We start from the raw sequence: 16,277 nt of genomic DNA on the forward strand, positions 1-16,277 counted from the left end.
CAAAATGCTGGGCTGTGTTTCATACCTTTTATATTCAGAGTCACAGTTTTCACAGAAAATCAGGTAAGTAAAAACAAACAAAGAAAAACCTGCTGCCAACGTCCCATTTGCAATGTCTGAACGGCCAGTTTGCAGTATTCAGGCTCCAGCTGGAAGGACCCTTAGACATTTCAGTTGCCGCACAACTGGGGTGGGGATAGGGCAGGATGCAATCATATTGTGCACTTCAAATGTTTGTACATAGCACTAGCAAAGGTGCAAGATCCTGCTGGTGGGTAAATACCTATCGAAAGGTATATGCTTGAGGGTTTCCTATAGACATCTAGCTGGCCACTGTGAGAACAGGATTCTGTTCCAGATAGGATTCAGCAGGGCTCTTCTCAGTGACGTAGCCAGCCGCTCGGGTGCTGGGTGCGGAGTGCGCATCCTACAGCCAGGGGTGGGGCGAGCAGCCCAATGGGGGCAGGGCAAGCCACCCATGGGGCCAGGGAGCGCTGTGTGGAGCCTCTCTGCTGCCTCCCCATCGGTTGTAGGGCGGCTGAGGGAGAGGCGGAGGGCAGATGCAAGTCCCACACTGCCGTTTCAGGCAGCGCGGAGCCTGCAGGCCCCCAAGCCACCATGTCACTCCCAGGAGAGACGTGTGGCGCAGGCATGCTGCAGGCCCCATGGTAAGTGCCGGCCGTGTTTCATTACATTTGTTGACTGAACTAAAAAGTTTTGTGAGCTCAATTTTTTTAAAAAACATAACCCCCTCTTATTTTTTTATTTTGTCACCCCCCTCAGTGATGACACCCCAACCCCTTTCCTCCGCCACTGGCTCTTCTTGGTTTCTAGGTAAGCTCTTTAAGAGTGAGGGAGTATCCGCACTGGTGCTTGTTTCTTGCAGTTCCACTCACACAGCACCTCAGCATCCTGCACTCCACATCAACAGCAGGCTGCAAAATAGCAAAATTAAGTAAAAAAAAAATCATTCATAATAAATTCCCGCTGTGAAAAAAAGGTTTTAAGTGCTTATGCTCACAATGTTAAGTAAATAAACCAGAAAATAACACTTGCAGCTGTAAGTATCTTATTTTTCCTTCTTTTAATAATTTCAATGGGGGGGGGGGGGGCTGACAAGAAATTTTCCACATCGGGTACCACCTAACCTTGCTACGCCATTGCCCCCCCTCAGCTTATCAGTCAGGCTCTGAGTCCAAAGCCAGCCCCTCTCCTTGCCCCTTTTCAATGGAAGACAATAACACAATGAAATTCAGAACAATAACAATTTATTGCATGTTTATTCAAAATCAATTAAAAACTATTTCGTTTAAGTAATGCCAGAAAATCGATCAGCTTGATCCAGTGACACCAGAGAGAGCCATTTTCACTTGGAAGATGCAGCGAGCTTTTTTTCTCCTGCTCTGGACGGTAGGACTCGAACCAATGGCTTCAGGATACAACAAAGGAGATTCCGACTGAACATTGTTCAACAGAGGAATGGACTCCCCTGTAAGGTGATGCACTCTCCTTCCTTGCAGAGATTAGATGGCCATCTGTCATGGATTCTTTCTTTCTTTCTTTCTTTCTTTCTTTCTTTCTTTCTTTCTTTCTTTCTTTCTTTCTTTCTTCCTTTCTTCCTTCCTTCCTTCCTTCCTTCCTTCCTTCCTTCCTTCCTTCCTTCCTTTCTTCCTTTCTTCCTTTCTTCCTTGTTCTGCCCAATCTCAGTCCATATTTCATGGCTGCTTAAATCATCTGTCCCCCTCCTGATTCTTAGCGCCTCTTCTTCTCCCAGTCTTTAGCCAGTTGATTCCTTCAAGGAGGAAAATCATAATTCTTCAATGATGATGTCATCTGGATGGAAAAGAATGGAAAAGAGAGAAAATCTGTTCAGTTCTCTCCGCTTTTTGTAGCTGGAGTCAGTCTGGGTGCTGCCCTCCCAGGGCAGGTGGGAAAGGCCTGCCAGGCAGGGAGCAGGTCCTGCAGGACTCCCAGCAAGAAGACCTGGGAGGTGTGTCTTGGGCAAACAAGGGACAGGGAGTTCACTGTCCCCAAGGTGTGGGGATTACCTTCTTTCAGATTATTTCTGAAGCACGCCAGCTCCGGCCGAATCACTTTGTTCTGCAGAGGAAAGACAAATCTGAGTCAGTTGACATTATGAACCCCACCCTGGATGGGTGTAAGAGAAGCAGCCCCACCCAGGAAGGATGGAAGCAACCAATGAACTAGATAAATAGGTACCACTCCGGCGGGAAGGTAAACGGCGTTTCCGTGCGCTGCTCTGGTTTGCCAGGAGCAGCTTAGTCATGCTGGCCACATGACCCGGAAGCTGTATGCTGGCTCCCTCGGCCAATAAAGCGAGATGAGCACCGCGACCCCAGAGTCGGTCACGACTGGACCTAATGGTCAGGGGTCCCTTTACCTTTAGGGGGTTGGACTCGATGGCCCTTGTGGTCTCTTCCAACTCTATGATTCTATGATTCTAACTGAATACAGGAAGGCAAAATACTTACTCTTAGGTTTGGGAATCTTCGTGAAAGGGCCAGCAGCAGGGATATACTGCTGGCCCCTAATTTCCTTTGCTCTTCATTCCCCAAAAGGGCGTAATATCGGAGGTCCTGCAGGATGAAAGAAATGGGACAGTCAGTTGGGTAAGGGACAGGGGGGCAACCCTAAAACCACTCCTGATGCTATCAGGATACCTACCGTAAGCAATTGGAGAAAGGTTCTAGTATTGGGGGCTTCTAGGAGGAGACCCCCCAGCAGGCTTTGAAATGGCCTCTTCAGTTCCTGTGGGAAAAGAGAGAAGAGAGGTTGAGTGCTGCTGGGTTAAATTTTGTAAGAGTGTAAAAAGAAGAAAGAGCCAAAGAGAAGTTAAAGCAGAGGACATACCTCTCTGTCCTCCTCTGCGCTCCCCAGAACTGCCTCCGCTGTTCTATGGAGGATTTCACTCACCATAGAGAGGCTGAAGTGGGGTCTCATAAAACTGGAGAGAGAAAGGGAAGGGGTTAGACATTGCCTCCTCCAAGTCTCCCTTGACCCTTCTCCCTCCTGCCAGACTTGCCCAACCAAAGCTCCCCCTGGAGTTCTGTCCCTCTGCAGCCCTGCCCTCCCCAAAGATCCCACTCACCTCAATTGCAGGAGGGCCTCGAAGGCCAGGGCCAGGCTCAGGGGGCGATCCCTGAAGTACTCCAAGTGCCCGAGGATGTTCTAGAAGAGAGCAGAGGAGGAAAGTCAGCTCCTTCCGGGAGTCTCCAGAAGATGGCTCCAACCCCAAACGCCAGCCCCCTCTTTGCCCCTCCCTCCCCATGGGGGTCCCTCACACCACCCATCACTCACCAGAATGGCTTTGGCAGTCTCCTCCTTGGAGTACTTCAGGGTTCGGAGCCCCCTGAGCCGAGCTGCCTGGCAGTCCTGGATGATGCCCAGAAGCTGGAGCTGATCTTTGTGAAGCAGCTGAAAGGCAAAAGTCAGGTTGTCAGTTCCTTGTGGGGGAAGGGCTCCTCCACATCTGAGAGTGCAGAGTGGAGTGCAAGAGGGGGGCAGATCTGAGGGATCCCCTCCCTGTTCTCGTTTTATCCAATACTCACCGCAACGGAAGGGATGTGGATCCCCAGCACATCTGCAAAGTGAAGGACATGGGGATTGGTGAGTTCCTCCCTGAGCCCCTTGCAAGGCTTTTCCAAGAGTTTTCTCCTGGATTCCAAGTCCTACTACAGGAGAAGGACACCCCAGGCCTTGGGGGCCAATCCTAACCTCCTGCCCCCAGATCATGGCTCCCCAGGGAAGATGCCCCTCCCACTGGCAACTGTCCCCCTGCCTTGCCCCACAGCCCAGCCCCCTGCTTCCTCCAACAGACCCCACAAAATGGGGTGGTTGCTGGGGGGGGGGCGGTTGGGTTTCCAGATGCTGTCGCAGATAGGCGGGTTGGATCCAGCCGTCTGGCTCTGTGCATCTTTCTACTAGATGCCCCCCAGCCCATTCTTGCCCTCCTCCATCTCCAAAAGGAGGGCCACTTGCTCACCCGACACCGCGGGCTGCTCCAGGACTTCCAAGGGGGCCACCTTCTTGCAGCTGATCAGCCGCCTTAAGCGCCTGAACCTAGAAGAGACGAGCAGAGAGAGCGACTCAGAAGCTGGCAGTCCCAATTCGTGTGTGTGTGTGTGAGAGAGGAGGGGCGTCTGGCCCAATTCCTGCCATCTTTCTGCAGTTCTGCGACCTGGAAGGTCATCGCCAGAGCTGGAAAGAGGCAGCCCAGAGCACGAATGGCTGGCAGAGAGAGAAAGGAGGCCCCAAGTGCTATGGGTTCAAGAGCTCCAACCCAAAGAGTCGTGGAAAGAAGCCTTCATCACATTGATTCCTAAAGCGGAAACTGAAAAGACTCAACTTAAGAACTACCGTCCCATCTCACTCCTAAATGTGGATTACAAAATTTTTGCAGACATTTTGGCAAGTAGACTTAAAAAAGTTTTGAATGAAGTAATTCACAAGGACCAGGCTGGCTTTCTCCCAGGTAGACATTTGTTTGATAACACCAGGAACATTATCGATATTTTGGAACTTTTACAAACATACATTAATAAGAGAGCGGTGTTAATTTTTATTGACGCAGAGAAAGCCTTTGATAATATTTCTTGGATGTTTATGAAGAAAAATTTGGAAGGGATGGGAGTGGGACGGGGGTTTGAAAATGGAATACAAGCAATTTACACAGAGCAAAAAGCTAAATTGATAGTGAACAATGTGGTGACAGAGGAGTTTAAAATTGAAAAAGGGACACGACAGGGGTGCCCTCTATCTCCTCTTTTATTTATCTCAGTCCTGGAGGTGCTGCTGAACATGATCAGGGAGGACCGGTTGGTACAAGGAATAGAGGTCGGAGTGAACCAATATAAATTGAAAGCTTTTGCAGATGATTTAGTTTTAACACTACAGGAGCCAGTATCTAGTACAAAAAGAGTTTTAGAACTGATTCATGAATTTGGTCGGCTGGCGGGATTTAAGTTCAACAAGCAAAAGACCAAGGTTTTGGCCAAAAACTTGACACCTACAGAAACAGAGGGGTTCCAGAAAGAAACAGAATTAAGTGTTGTTAAAAAAGTGAAATACCTAGGGGTTTATTTGACTGTAAAAAAATTGAATTTATTTAAAGACAATTATGAAAAATGCTGGTCGGAAATTAAGAAGGATTTGGAAATTTGGTCAAGATTGAAACTTTCCTTGTTGGGCAGAATTGCAGCTATAAAGATGAATGTATTGCCGAAAATGCTATTTTTGTTTCAGGCCCTACAGATCGTGGACAGAGTGGAATGTTTTGGAAAGTGGCAGAAGGATATATCTAAGTTTGTCTGGCAGGGCAAAAAGCCCCGAATTAAGTTTAAAATATTAACTGATTCGAAAGAAAGAGGGGGGTTTGCCCTGCCGGACCTGAGGTTGTATTATGAATCTGCAGCCTTATGCTGGCTGAAGGATTGGTTTCTGTTGGAGAACACTGATGTCCTGGATTTGGAAGGGTTTGATAATGCTTTTGGCTGGCATGCATATCTGTGGTACGACAAGGTTAAAGTTCATAAACTATTTAAAAACCATATTGTCAGAAGAGCAATTTTTGCGGTCTGGTCGAAATATAAAGACTTGTTGGAGGGTAAGACCCCGAGGTGGCTATCACCGGTGGAGGCCAAGGCCAGGAAAAGACCCAGCATGGAGGCCTACTGGCCAAAATATTGGGAAATAATTGAAAAAATTGGAGACAATTGGAGGTTGCAGAGCCAAGACAAATTAAAAAATAAGGTGCGGGATTGGTTACATTATGCTCAAATCCAAGAGGTTTTTAAAATGGACAAAAAAGTTGGTTTCCAGGTGGAAAAATCGAAATTAGAGACGGAATTGTTAGAACCAAAAACTAAGACACTTTCGAAAATGTATAACTTGCTGCTTAAATGGAATACACAGGATGAGACAGTCAAATCTGCCATGATAAAATGGGCACAGGATATTGGACACAACATTATGTTTGAAGACTGGGAAAGGTTATGGAACACCGGAATGAAGTTTACGGCATGTAATGCCTTGAAAGAAAACATTATGAAAATGACATACCGGTGGTACATGACCCCAGTCAAGTTAGCCAAGATATACCACCTGTCTGATAATAAATGTTGGAAATGTAAGGAGGCAGAAGGGACATTCTTTCATCTTTGGTGGACCTGCCCAAAAGTGAAGGCCTACTGGGAAATGATTTATAACGAGTTAAAAAAGGTATTTAGGTATACCTTTCCCAAGAAACCAGAGGCCTTCCTATTGGGCATGGTGGACCAGAAGGTGTTAAAGAAGGACAGAACTTTGTTTATGTATGCTACCACAGCAGCAAGAATTCTTATTGCAAAGCACTGGAAGACTCAAGATTTACCCACGCTGGAGGAGTGGCAGACGCAGTTGATGGACTACATGGAACTGGCTGAAATGACTGGCAGAATCCGAGATTTGGGCGAGGAAACAATGGAAGAGGACTGGAAAAAATTTAAGGACTATTTGCAAAAACATTATAAGTTGTACGAATGTTAAGAAATACGCACGATTAGGAAATTTTTGCTTTAGCAACTTGATTAGGTAAATTGAAAACGAAGTGACAAGAAAAAAGAGGTGGTAATATGAAACAATTTTATTATGTTAATTTTAAACGTACAAAGTTGGGATATAATATTGTGAATTTAGAAACATAATAACTGAAAGATACAGTAAGTTAAGAAACAAGGTAACAAATTGCTGAAACTTTTATCACAAAGAACGCAGAGTCTGGAGGATGTGGGGAAGTCCATTTGGAATATTGGAAAAACTATCGAAAGTTGGATTGTAATAATCTTTTTATCATTTTTCTTTGTTTTTGTTTCTGTTATTTTCTTACTTCAATCTTGTGTCTATGACCCTAAGAAAAGAAACTCAATAAAAATATTTTTTTTTTAAAAAAAACAAGAGCTCCAACCCAAAGGAAAGACAAGCATTGCCAGGTGTTAAAGTGCTGCTCTGCCTCGTCTTCTTAGGACTGTCACAGGAAACGCCCCCCCCCAATCATTCAGTTTGTACAAACTTCACACTCACACTCACACACTGCATACGCTACGCTTCTGTTATAAATCCATAGAAAATCAACCATACATCGGATTTGCACTGTTCCACTTTTATTTTACTCCATGAAGGAAGGACTACAAAATGGGGAAGGTTTGATACAGAGCAGCCATAATCCCTTGAGCATACCAGCACATACACAGGAGCCCTGCCCAGTTGCTATGCCAACAAAGAACTTGCATATGGGAGTGGATTCAACACGGACTGGAACAAAGGACAATGATCAGCTCTTCCCTCTGGGTGCAGGAAACTGCAAACTCCCCTCTGTCACCTGGAAAGTACTCATGGGGAGGGGGAAAGGGGGAACCAGCCAGGTGACAGGACACTTAGGTTACCACCACAACTCCTCCCTCAACCCCTCCTTTCTGTGATAATAATAATAATAATAATAATAATAATAATAATAATAATAATTATACCCCGCCCATCTGGCTGGGCCTCCCCGGCCCCTCTGGGCGGCTTCCATAGAAACCAAAAATACACTAAAATATCACAGATTAAAAACTTCCCTGAACAGGGCTGCCTTAAGATGTCTTCTGAATGTCAGGTAGTTGTTTATCGCTTTGAGATCTGATGGGAGGGCGTCCCACAGGGCGGGCACCACTACCGAGAAGGCCCTCTGCCTGGTTCCCTGTAACTTGGCTTCTCGCAGCGAGGGAACCGCCAGAAGGCCCTCAGCGCTGGACCTCAGTGTCTGGGCAGAACGATGGGGGTGGAGACGCTCCTTCAGGTATACTGAGCCGAGGCCGTTTAGGGCTTTAAAGGTCAACACCAGCAGTTTGAATTGTGCTCGGAAACGTACTGGTAGCCAATGTAGGTCTTTCAAGACCGGTGTTATGTGGTCTCGGCAGCCACCCCCAGTCACCAGTCTAGCTGCCGCATTCTGGATTAGTTGTAGTTTCCGAGTCACCTTCAAAGGTAGCCCCACGTAGAGCACATTGCAGTAGTCCAAGCGGGAGATAGGTGTGATGTATCTGAGGGGTGGTCTTAGGTTACACCCCTTCTGTGATGTATGTATGATGTTTCTGGGGGTGGTATGGATCTACAGGGTGGCAATTCCAAAAGTCTTTATAAGGCCTTGCACACCATTTTTCTGGGTTCCTCCTCTCTCCCGCAGGTGAGGGGAGCACCCTGTTGCAACAGATCAATAAAGGCCAAGCCTACAGGCTGCTGTTTAGCTCCAAGTTATCCTGGTTGGTGTCTTTGTTTTTGTCCAAGGGAGCCCTCGGATTTTTCCATTAACAGTTTGGCGACCATGCTCAGGGACTCTTGGTTCTCCTGTGAAGGTGAGGGGTGAGATAGAGGGGATCGGGCGCCACTGGGCAACCTTAGGGATCCTTTTTCCTCTCCCTGCCTCCTCTTTGTGGGCGGTAATCAATCGTCACCAGAAAGCTCGACCAGGAGAGCAATGGCAAGGTCAAGCCGGCCAAAGAAAAGGATCCCGGGATCCACGAGGGTCATTCAAGGACGTGAGTATTGTTTGAAGTTAGTACATTGGGAGGGGGGTGGAAGAGTAATGTCTCCACGGCAGCTGAACTTTTTTCCTCTCCTTGACGTCTTCTCTCGGAGCATGGCCGGAAGTGTCCTGGAAGTCCTTCTCTCTCTCTCTCTCTCTCTCTCTCTCTCTCTCTCTCTCTCTCTCTCTCCTGATTCCCTTTTTCGGAGCGTGAGCAAAGGGATCGTGGAAAATCTCTTTCTCTCTCTCCTTGACATCTTCTCTCGGAGCGTGGCTGGAAGCGTCCTGGAAGTCCTCCTCTCTCCCTCTCCTGATTCCCTTCTTCGGAGTGTGGCCAAAGGGATCGTGGAAAATCTCTTTTTTCTCTCCTTGACGCCTTTTCTCGGAGCATGGCTGGAAGGGTCATGGGAAATCTCTCTCTCTGTGTGTGTGTGTCATTTGCTTCCTTTCAAACCTTTGTCTTCTCGGACCCCAATCTGGCACTGCACTGTGCAAGCGTCCAGGAGGGAATACGGACATAGTTCTAAGGCCAGGCAGGAGGCTGTCATGGACGATAGAGCGGGAGGTTCGGGAAGAAGACAGGGCCCCGCACTAGGATTAGTTTTGTGAGCAGCACTGAGTGAATTCCGGATCCGTGGTTTTTCCGGGTTAAGAGACCCGTGGTTTCCAGGCTAGTTGTCTGTGGTTTCAGTTGTAGGCAAGGATTGCCTTTGGATTTCTACTAGCCTTCTCCAGTCTGATCCGTCGGAGTTTTGCCCAGAAAGGGCCGAGAGGGGCACTTGAGTGTTAGACTGAATAATAGGATATTCTTTTCTCTTCCCCTCCCTCTTTGTCCCTCTCTTGTACAGTGGTGCCTCGCAAGACGAAATTAATTCGTTCCGCACGTTTTTTCTTCTTGCGAGTTTTTCGTCTTGCGAAGCACTGTTTCCCATAGGAATGCATTGAAAATCAATTAATGCGTTCCTATGGAAACCGCCTTCAGACCAGGTCGGGGGACAGTCTGTTCCCCGACCTCTTCTGAAGGCTGGGGGGGGGGGGACAAGGGCTTTTCTTCCCACCGCCAGCCTTCAGAAGGCTGTTCTGAAGGCTGGCGGTGGGAAGAAAAGCCCTTCTCCCCACCTCCCGCCCTGCAAGCTCCGGGGACAGGAGGGCAATTTTAAAATGCTGGCGAGCGGCAGCGCTGCCGCGCGCCAGCATTTTAGAAAACCCTGGGACAGCGGAGGACTTCTCCGCTGTCCCGGGGCGCTTTTAAAATGCTGGCGAGCGGAGCAGCCTTCCGAAGCCTGGCGGCGAGGCGGAGAGACCCCCTCCCGCCGCCAGGCTTCGGAGCATCCTTCCGAAGCCTGGCGGCGGGAGGAGGTCTCTCCGCCCCGCCGCCAGGCTTCGGAGCAGCCTTCCGAAGCCTGGCGGCGAGGCGGAGAGACCTCCTCCCGCCGCCAGGCTTCGGAGGAGGTCCGAGGACAGTGGGGAAGACGCGCTGCGCTTCCCCGCTGTCTCTGAGATTTCCCTATGGGCTTTCGTCTTGCGAAGGAAGCCCATAGGGAAATTCGTTTAGCGAAGCGCCTCCAAAACGGAAAACCCTTTCGTCTAGCGGGTTTTCCGTCTTGCGAGGCGTTCGTCTTGCGGGGCACCACTGTATCTCTGTTTATGTATCTCCTTGTGTAGCTTGTTATCAAGCAACCCCCCCCCTCGGTATTAAAGGGAAATGGGAGCTCACTCTTCTAAACACCCTAGCTGGACTCCTCCTGGCAACAAAGCTTCCATGAAGCCTTTTTGCCCCAGAGAGGCTTCTGATACGCCCCTCCAGTTTGTCATCTCCAACTGGGCAAATAAATAAAATAAAATAAAATAAAGGGACAAAATGGTCTTTCCAAGTACAAATTGCGAGACCGTTGTAACTTTTAGTGGGTGGCTTAGGCCCACCACCTGGAACCCAGGGCACAGCGGACACCTCAGGGATCCTTCAACAAAATCAGGGTGTGAACCCTTAAGGAGAACTGAGCACATCAAATTTATGTTGTTAAAGTATAACCTAAAGCTAGAACATGAAACCGTAAACTTAATGGTGCTCAGAAGGCAGTAGATATAATAATAACCCAACCTGAGAGCCCACGCATTAGAGATCTTAGTTTCTCTAAAAATGAATAAGAGATGTACTCAAAGGTTTAGAAATATTTAAAGGGTTTGTGTTTACATTGGCTTCGGCATCCACAGACTGTTCTTAAGTGCACATAGTTTTTAAATTGCAAGCTTGCTTCAAAAAGTTTAAATCTAAGGAAGCCATGGTGGGCCTTATCAGTCTTAAACAGGACAAAAATGAGAATGAAGTGTGCAAATGTTTGTTATTTGAGAGAGGCTCCAAAGAGAGTCTTCCTCCGAGTGGTAAAAAGAAAAAAATATAAAAAATCCTGTATATGTGTTTACTTGTGTTCTGAAAGGAGAATTACCCCACCTCTTCCCTCTATAGCTTAAGTGAGGAGGATGATTTTAAGTTGACGGTAAATGATGTTTTGTTGCAACTTTTGAGTTTGTGAGTCTACATCCGTGTTCCAGTTTTTTTGTTCCAGTATTTTGGAATGTGCTGTGAAGAAAGTAATGTTTCTGCTGCAAAAGCCTAGTTGAACACGACTGCTCTCTCAAGCTAAAATGCAGTGTCTGTATTTCATTAAGCATATGCCTAAAAAAAAAAAAAGGTGTTCCTTCTAAGAAAAATTGTTATTAAAAGGTAGAAGCTCCCATAGTCAGCAATTGTCTATCTGAGTCCTGATATCAGTCTCTATAAGTCTATTGTTAGCTAAGCCTCTTCTATAGCTAAGCCTCTTCTATTGTTAGCTAAGCCTCTTTTCTTGGAAAATGCCCCCCCGTTTCAGTCTTTTTCAATTTCCCCCCTTCTTACTTCTGTGCCAGGTAAATTTACTCCCGAGTAAGCTTCCTTTAAAAGGAAACTGCGGGGAGGGGGGGCAATCTTTGCTAAAGGTACCTTGCATCTCAATTTCCTATGTGTGCAATTTTAAAATCCTTATTAGGCTTACTATTCCTATGCAAGTTCAGAAAAATTGTTCACTTTTGTATTCCTTTTAAATCAAATCTATGGCTGTTTTATTATTTGTGAGTGGTTATATCAATTGAATTAACCCTATGGTTATAAAATATTCTCTCCCTGATTCTCTTCCTATCTTATCTTAGGAAAACTGTTCTTCCTTTAAAGATCATTTCTCTAGGAACTTGCACTCTTTCATCTAAGGAAGTAAACTCTCACTCAAATTAGCTTCAAGATCTGCTAAAAGGGTTCTGTATAAAGTTGGGTACTTTTATTTTCCTCTTCCTTAGTACATGTGTGTGTTTGCTGTGTTTTCTTTCCCAGTTGCGCATCTATACTTAAATGTGTGTCTCTTTGGTAGTACAAATCTTGCTGTGAAATCTTGCTGTGAACCCTATATTTTGGAGGGTTGGACTAGATGACCCCAGGGTCCCTTTCAACTCTCCCAATTTGTGGCTGTGTGGAAGGTCATGTGTCTGCAAGCATTGGAGGGTAATTCTTAAATTCTGGTGTGGTGATGAGTTGAAATTCAGCCCAGCTTTGCTCTTTGTTTTTTAAAAGGTGAGAGGTGAAAGCCGTGATGTTTTGAAGCAGAACTGGTAATATCAAGCATTTGAGTGATTACAGTGTTTATCATTTTGTCTATTATTTACAAAAATCAGACTTAAAAGTCTATTCAAAGTTTAAGCACATAAAAATTCATAATCAAGTAGAATGAGCCTTGACCATCCTGTAAATAAAGGGCAGAAAATTTTGGTAAGGCTGAGAATATTATGACTGAGAATGTTAAAGATTATGACTGAGAATGTTAAAGATCCTATGAATTCTGACTCTCTGGCCATTTTTACTGATAAGAGAATGGTTGATTGTTCCGCGAATGACCAGAGGGGCAGCACAAAATAATGATAGCCCTTTCCTGTACCTAAAGAAAGCACTCCCTTTGCTTGGGCTGCAGGAAACATGATCCCTTGGAACTGAGTTAACAGAAATTTAATTTGACCAACTTCTATTGTTAGCTAAGTTTCTTGTTTTGTTTTAAATCTAAATCTATTTTTTAAATCTACTCCTTACCCTTCCCTTCCCTTATTCTAATTTAGCTAAAAGATGCAACACTTTCAATGGTATAAAAGGTTTGCTGAAATATGAACTCTGCACATGCACAGAATCTAGATCAGCTTTAAAAAAAAGGAGGGGAAAGGAGGTTTGGAGAGCGTGGGCTGCAGGGAGAAACTTATCCAAATTTCCTTATGTAAACTTGGAACAATTGAGGGAAATCACCCTTGATGTCTCCTTTGCTCCAGGGGCTATGTAAGACAAAAGGGTTAAGTACTGGACCATCAAAAGTCAAGAGGTTGCCAAGTTTCAAATCTTAACATGCCAAATTCTTTTCACAGGTAAATATCAAAGCACTCCCACTGTGAGTTCCTCTCTTGAGTAGTCCCCATGGGATTTAAATTTTATAACAGGTTTTGTTTGTGTGCATTTTAGGAACAGCATTTTCTGACAGACTTCTCACATGAAATAATTTTCCCTTTTAACAGGATATGGGAACCTCTAACAAAGTGTTTGTCCCTTCTTTTCTCCCACAAAAAAAATAAAAATGGGGGGGGGGATACAAACAGTAATTTAAATATTCTGTACCCAAGATTCTCAGAAAAGTCATTGCATTTGTATTTCTTTTCGTCTTTCTTCACTTACAGCCAAACAGTCACTTTCTGTTCTGTTCTGCGCAACAAGTCTGAATCCCTGCTATATTAGTTGACTTTTCTCTATTTCTTTATGGCTTTGACACCTTTTAAGTTACAAATAATCTGTTTTCATTTATTAAATCAGTTTTTCCATGATGTCTATGAAATTAATTGAAGCACAAACAAACATTGTTTGTGGAATGGTATTTGTTTACCTTTTTATCAGATAGCACATGGTGAATTTTAAGCTCCCCCCCCCATGTTTTCCCATTTTTTCAGTCTAGTAGTAATCTGTGCGTTTTTGATAACATCTTTGTATTATTGGTTGGTGTCTTTGTTTTTGTCCAAGGGAGCCCTCAGATTTTTCCTTTAACAGGACAGCCCTGCCCTTCCTGGTGAGGGAAGAGACTCTGGTCCCTGGTGGACCAGAGAGCTAAATATGTGGAGGGGACCCAGGACTTACACCCCGCCCCCGGGAGACAAAGAGAAAGCAAAGGAATGGTACTTACAGCCGGCCCATCTTCTTGATGAAAAATTCCCACCCCCTATCTAAGCTAACTACCTAGCTAAAATTCCCACCCAAGCCTGGTCCCAAACTCTGATCCCACCCCCACCCCCAAACCCAGCCCTAGCCCTAAACCTAACCCCCACCCTAAGCCTACACTTACCCCTAACTATTCTTCTATAAACAAAAGAAATATATTAAAAAATGCGCACAAATACGCGCAAATGCACGAAAATACGTGCAAATGTGCGCAAATGTGCACAAATACGTGCAAATGCGCACAAATACGCGCAAATACGCGCAAATGCGCGCAAATACGCACAAATGTGCGCAAATATGCGCAAATGCGCACAAATGTGTGCAAATGCACACAAATGTGCACAAATATGTGCAAATATGCACAAATATGTGCAAATACACACAAATGCGTGCAAATACGTGCAAATGCACGCAGATACGTGCAAATGCGCCCAAATGCGCACAAATATGCGCAAATATGCGCAAATACGCACAAATGCGTGAAAATACGCACAAATGCACGCAAATACGCGCAAATGCACGCAAATACGCGCAAATGCACGCAAATACGTGCAAATGTGCACAAATGTGCAAAAAATAAAAAATAAAAAATAAAAGAAATAAAAGAAATAAAAAATAAAAACAAATAAATAATAATAATAATAATAATAAAAAATAAAAAATAAAAGTGTTAAAATAAAAAAGGTAAAATAAAAAAGGTAAAATAAAAAAGGTAAAATAAAAGTGTTAAAATAAAAAAGGTAAAATAAAAAAGGTAAAATAAAAAAGGTAAAATAAAAAAGGTAAAATAAAAGTGTTAAAATAAAAAAGGTAAAATAAAAAATAAAATAAAAATAAATCAAATAAATGAATCAAATAAAAGTAATAAATAAAATAAAAAGAAAAATAACAAGCAAACCTCTCCTCTTCTATAACCACCACCACCACCACCACTACCTCGCTCTCCTGACTCTCCTCACTAACCCACAATGGCCGCCTGGAAATCAGAGGCTTTTAAGGGAAGAGCAAGAGATGTCACAAAGGAGGGCAGGTCCTTGTCACCATGGCAACCCTCCACCTGGTCCTGGCCCCTCCTGAGAGGTGATGCTTCTCTGTCAGAACTTGGAGGCACCTTCTGTTCCGCCTGCAGCTGGGCTGTATCTTCTATCCACAGATTCACATCGGCATTTCACATCCTTCTTGCTGCAGTCCCATTTCCAAAGGGAGACCACCCCCACATCCTTCAAGCCAGGCTAGGGGTCTCCATAGCGCAGCACTGGACCATCTGCTTTGCATGCAGGCCTTCTGTCCTGGGAATGTCCCCCCCCCCATTCGAAACCCTGGATAGCTGCTGCCAGTCAGCGCAGGCTAGTTGAAGAAGGATATTGAGCAGCTGGAAGGTGAGCAGAGGAGGGCGACCAGGATGATGAAGGGTCTGGAAACCAAGCCTGATGAGGAACAGTCGAGGCAGCTGGGTATGTTTAGCCTGGAGAAGAGGAGAGAGGAAACCCATCTTCCAATATCTGAGGGCTGCAAGAGGGAGCAAGCTTGTTTTCTGCTGCTCCAGAGGGGAGGGCAGGAGAGGAGATTCGGATTAAACTTTAGCAAGAACTTTCTGAAGGTAAGACTATCTGGGACGGTGGTGGACTCTCCTTCCTTGGAGGCTTTTAAGCAGAGGTTGGATGCCAATCTGCGAGGGATTCAGCTGCAATTTGGGGAGCGCATGGCACTGGCCTACTTTACAGGGTTGTTGTAACCACACAAGGCTGCTGAGCATCTGAAACTGCCTGGCAAATGTTGAGCCTTCCATTTCATTGTGGGGAACAGCTGCAGCACTTCAGGAGGCATCCCTCAACTTCTGTTTCTTCTCTCTCCTGCAGCCAAAGGGGCTGGGCTGGATTACCAAATAGGCAGAGTAGGCACTGGCCTATGGACCCCACACTTTTTAGGGGTCCCGTGACAATGGATCAAAATAAGATTGATTTGATCTTGAAAGAAAACAACAATCAAGCTTTCTTAGTTCAAGGTTATTCCAGTGTGCGCACAAGGCCTGCCCCCCTGCCCAGATTTTGGCTGCCAAGGGTCCTCCACAGGGTTTAATCCAGCACTGCCCCATGAACAGCCCAGTATACCTGAAGGAGCGTCTCCACCCGCATCATTCAGCTCCATCCCTACCCACTGAGGTCCAGCTCCGAGGGCCTTTTGGCAGTTCCCTCACTGTGAGGAGAATTCCCTGGTTACAGGGAACCAGACAGAGGGCCTTCTCGGTAGTGGCACCCACCCTGTGGAACGCCCTCCCATCAGATGTCAAGGAAATAAACAACTGTCTGACTTTTAGAAAACATCTGAAGCAGTTTCCCCAAATACTTTCGTATGCTATTTTTACTAACCAATACAACACTAGGCACATTTTACTTGGAAAACTGCACTGAAAAACCCGAAGACGTGCAAATTATGAAGTATACA

General features: G+C 45.5%; 1 protein-coding gene and 1 long non-coding RNA gene across 2 annotated transcripts; both read right to left on the reverse strand.

Moving 5' to 3' along the window:
• Positions 1 to 1,251: 1,251 nt before the first annotated feature.
• On the reverse strand, positions 1,252 to 2,597 carry LOC144327385 (uncharacterized). Its single transcript, XR_013392471.1, has 2 exons — positions 2,493 to 2,597; positions 1,252 to 2,100 (listed from the first exon to the last, which is right to left on the reverse strand). It is a non-coding gene; the product is annotated as an uncharacterized LOC144327385 (long non-coding RNA).
• A 25-nt stretch (positions 2,598 to 2,622) lies between these two features.
• LOC114596494 (uncharacterized) lies at positions 2,623 to 9,108 on the reverse strand. Its single transcript, XM_028728162.2, has 7 exons — positions 9,015 to 9,108; positions 4,004 to 4,198; positions 3,570 to 3,601; positions 3,319 to 3,435; positions 3,110 to 3,189; positions 2,872 to 2,965; positions 2,623 to 2,769 (listed from the first exon to the last, which is right to left on the reverse strand). Exons 1-7 carry the CDS (start codon positions 9,106 to 9,108, stop codon positions 2,623 to 2,625), a joined length of 759 nt encoding a protein of 252 aa, XP_028583995.2.
• Between the last annotated feature and the right edge of the window lie 7,169 nt (positions 9,109 to 16,277).

Source organism: Podarcis muralis, chromosome 4 (genome assembly GCF_964188315.1).
Source record: "Podarcis muralis chromosome 4, rPodMur119.hap1.1, whole genome shotgun sequence".
NCBI classification, from domain to species: Eukaryota; Metazoa; Chordata; class Lepidosauria; order Squamata; family Lacertidae; genus Podarcis; species Podarcis muralis.

What these genes read in the sequence shown, in the direction of transcription:
- LOC114596494 (XM_028728162.2), bottom strand. Translation starts at nt 9,108, where the DNA reads ATGACAGCCTCCTGCCTGGCCTTAGAACTATGTCCGTATTCCCTCCTG. An exon ending in GGAGCAGCCCGCGGTGTCGG is followed by an intron (nt 3,602 to 4,003) that starts GTGAGCAAGTGG and finishes TTCACTTTGCAG; the next exon opens with ATGTGCTGGGGATCCACATC. An exon ending in GCGCAGAGGAGGACAGAGAG is followed by an intron (nt 2,770 to 2,871) that starts GTATGTCCTCTG and finishes CTTTTCCCACAG; the next exon opens with GAACTGAAGAGGCCATTTCA.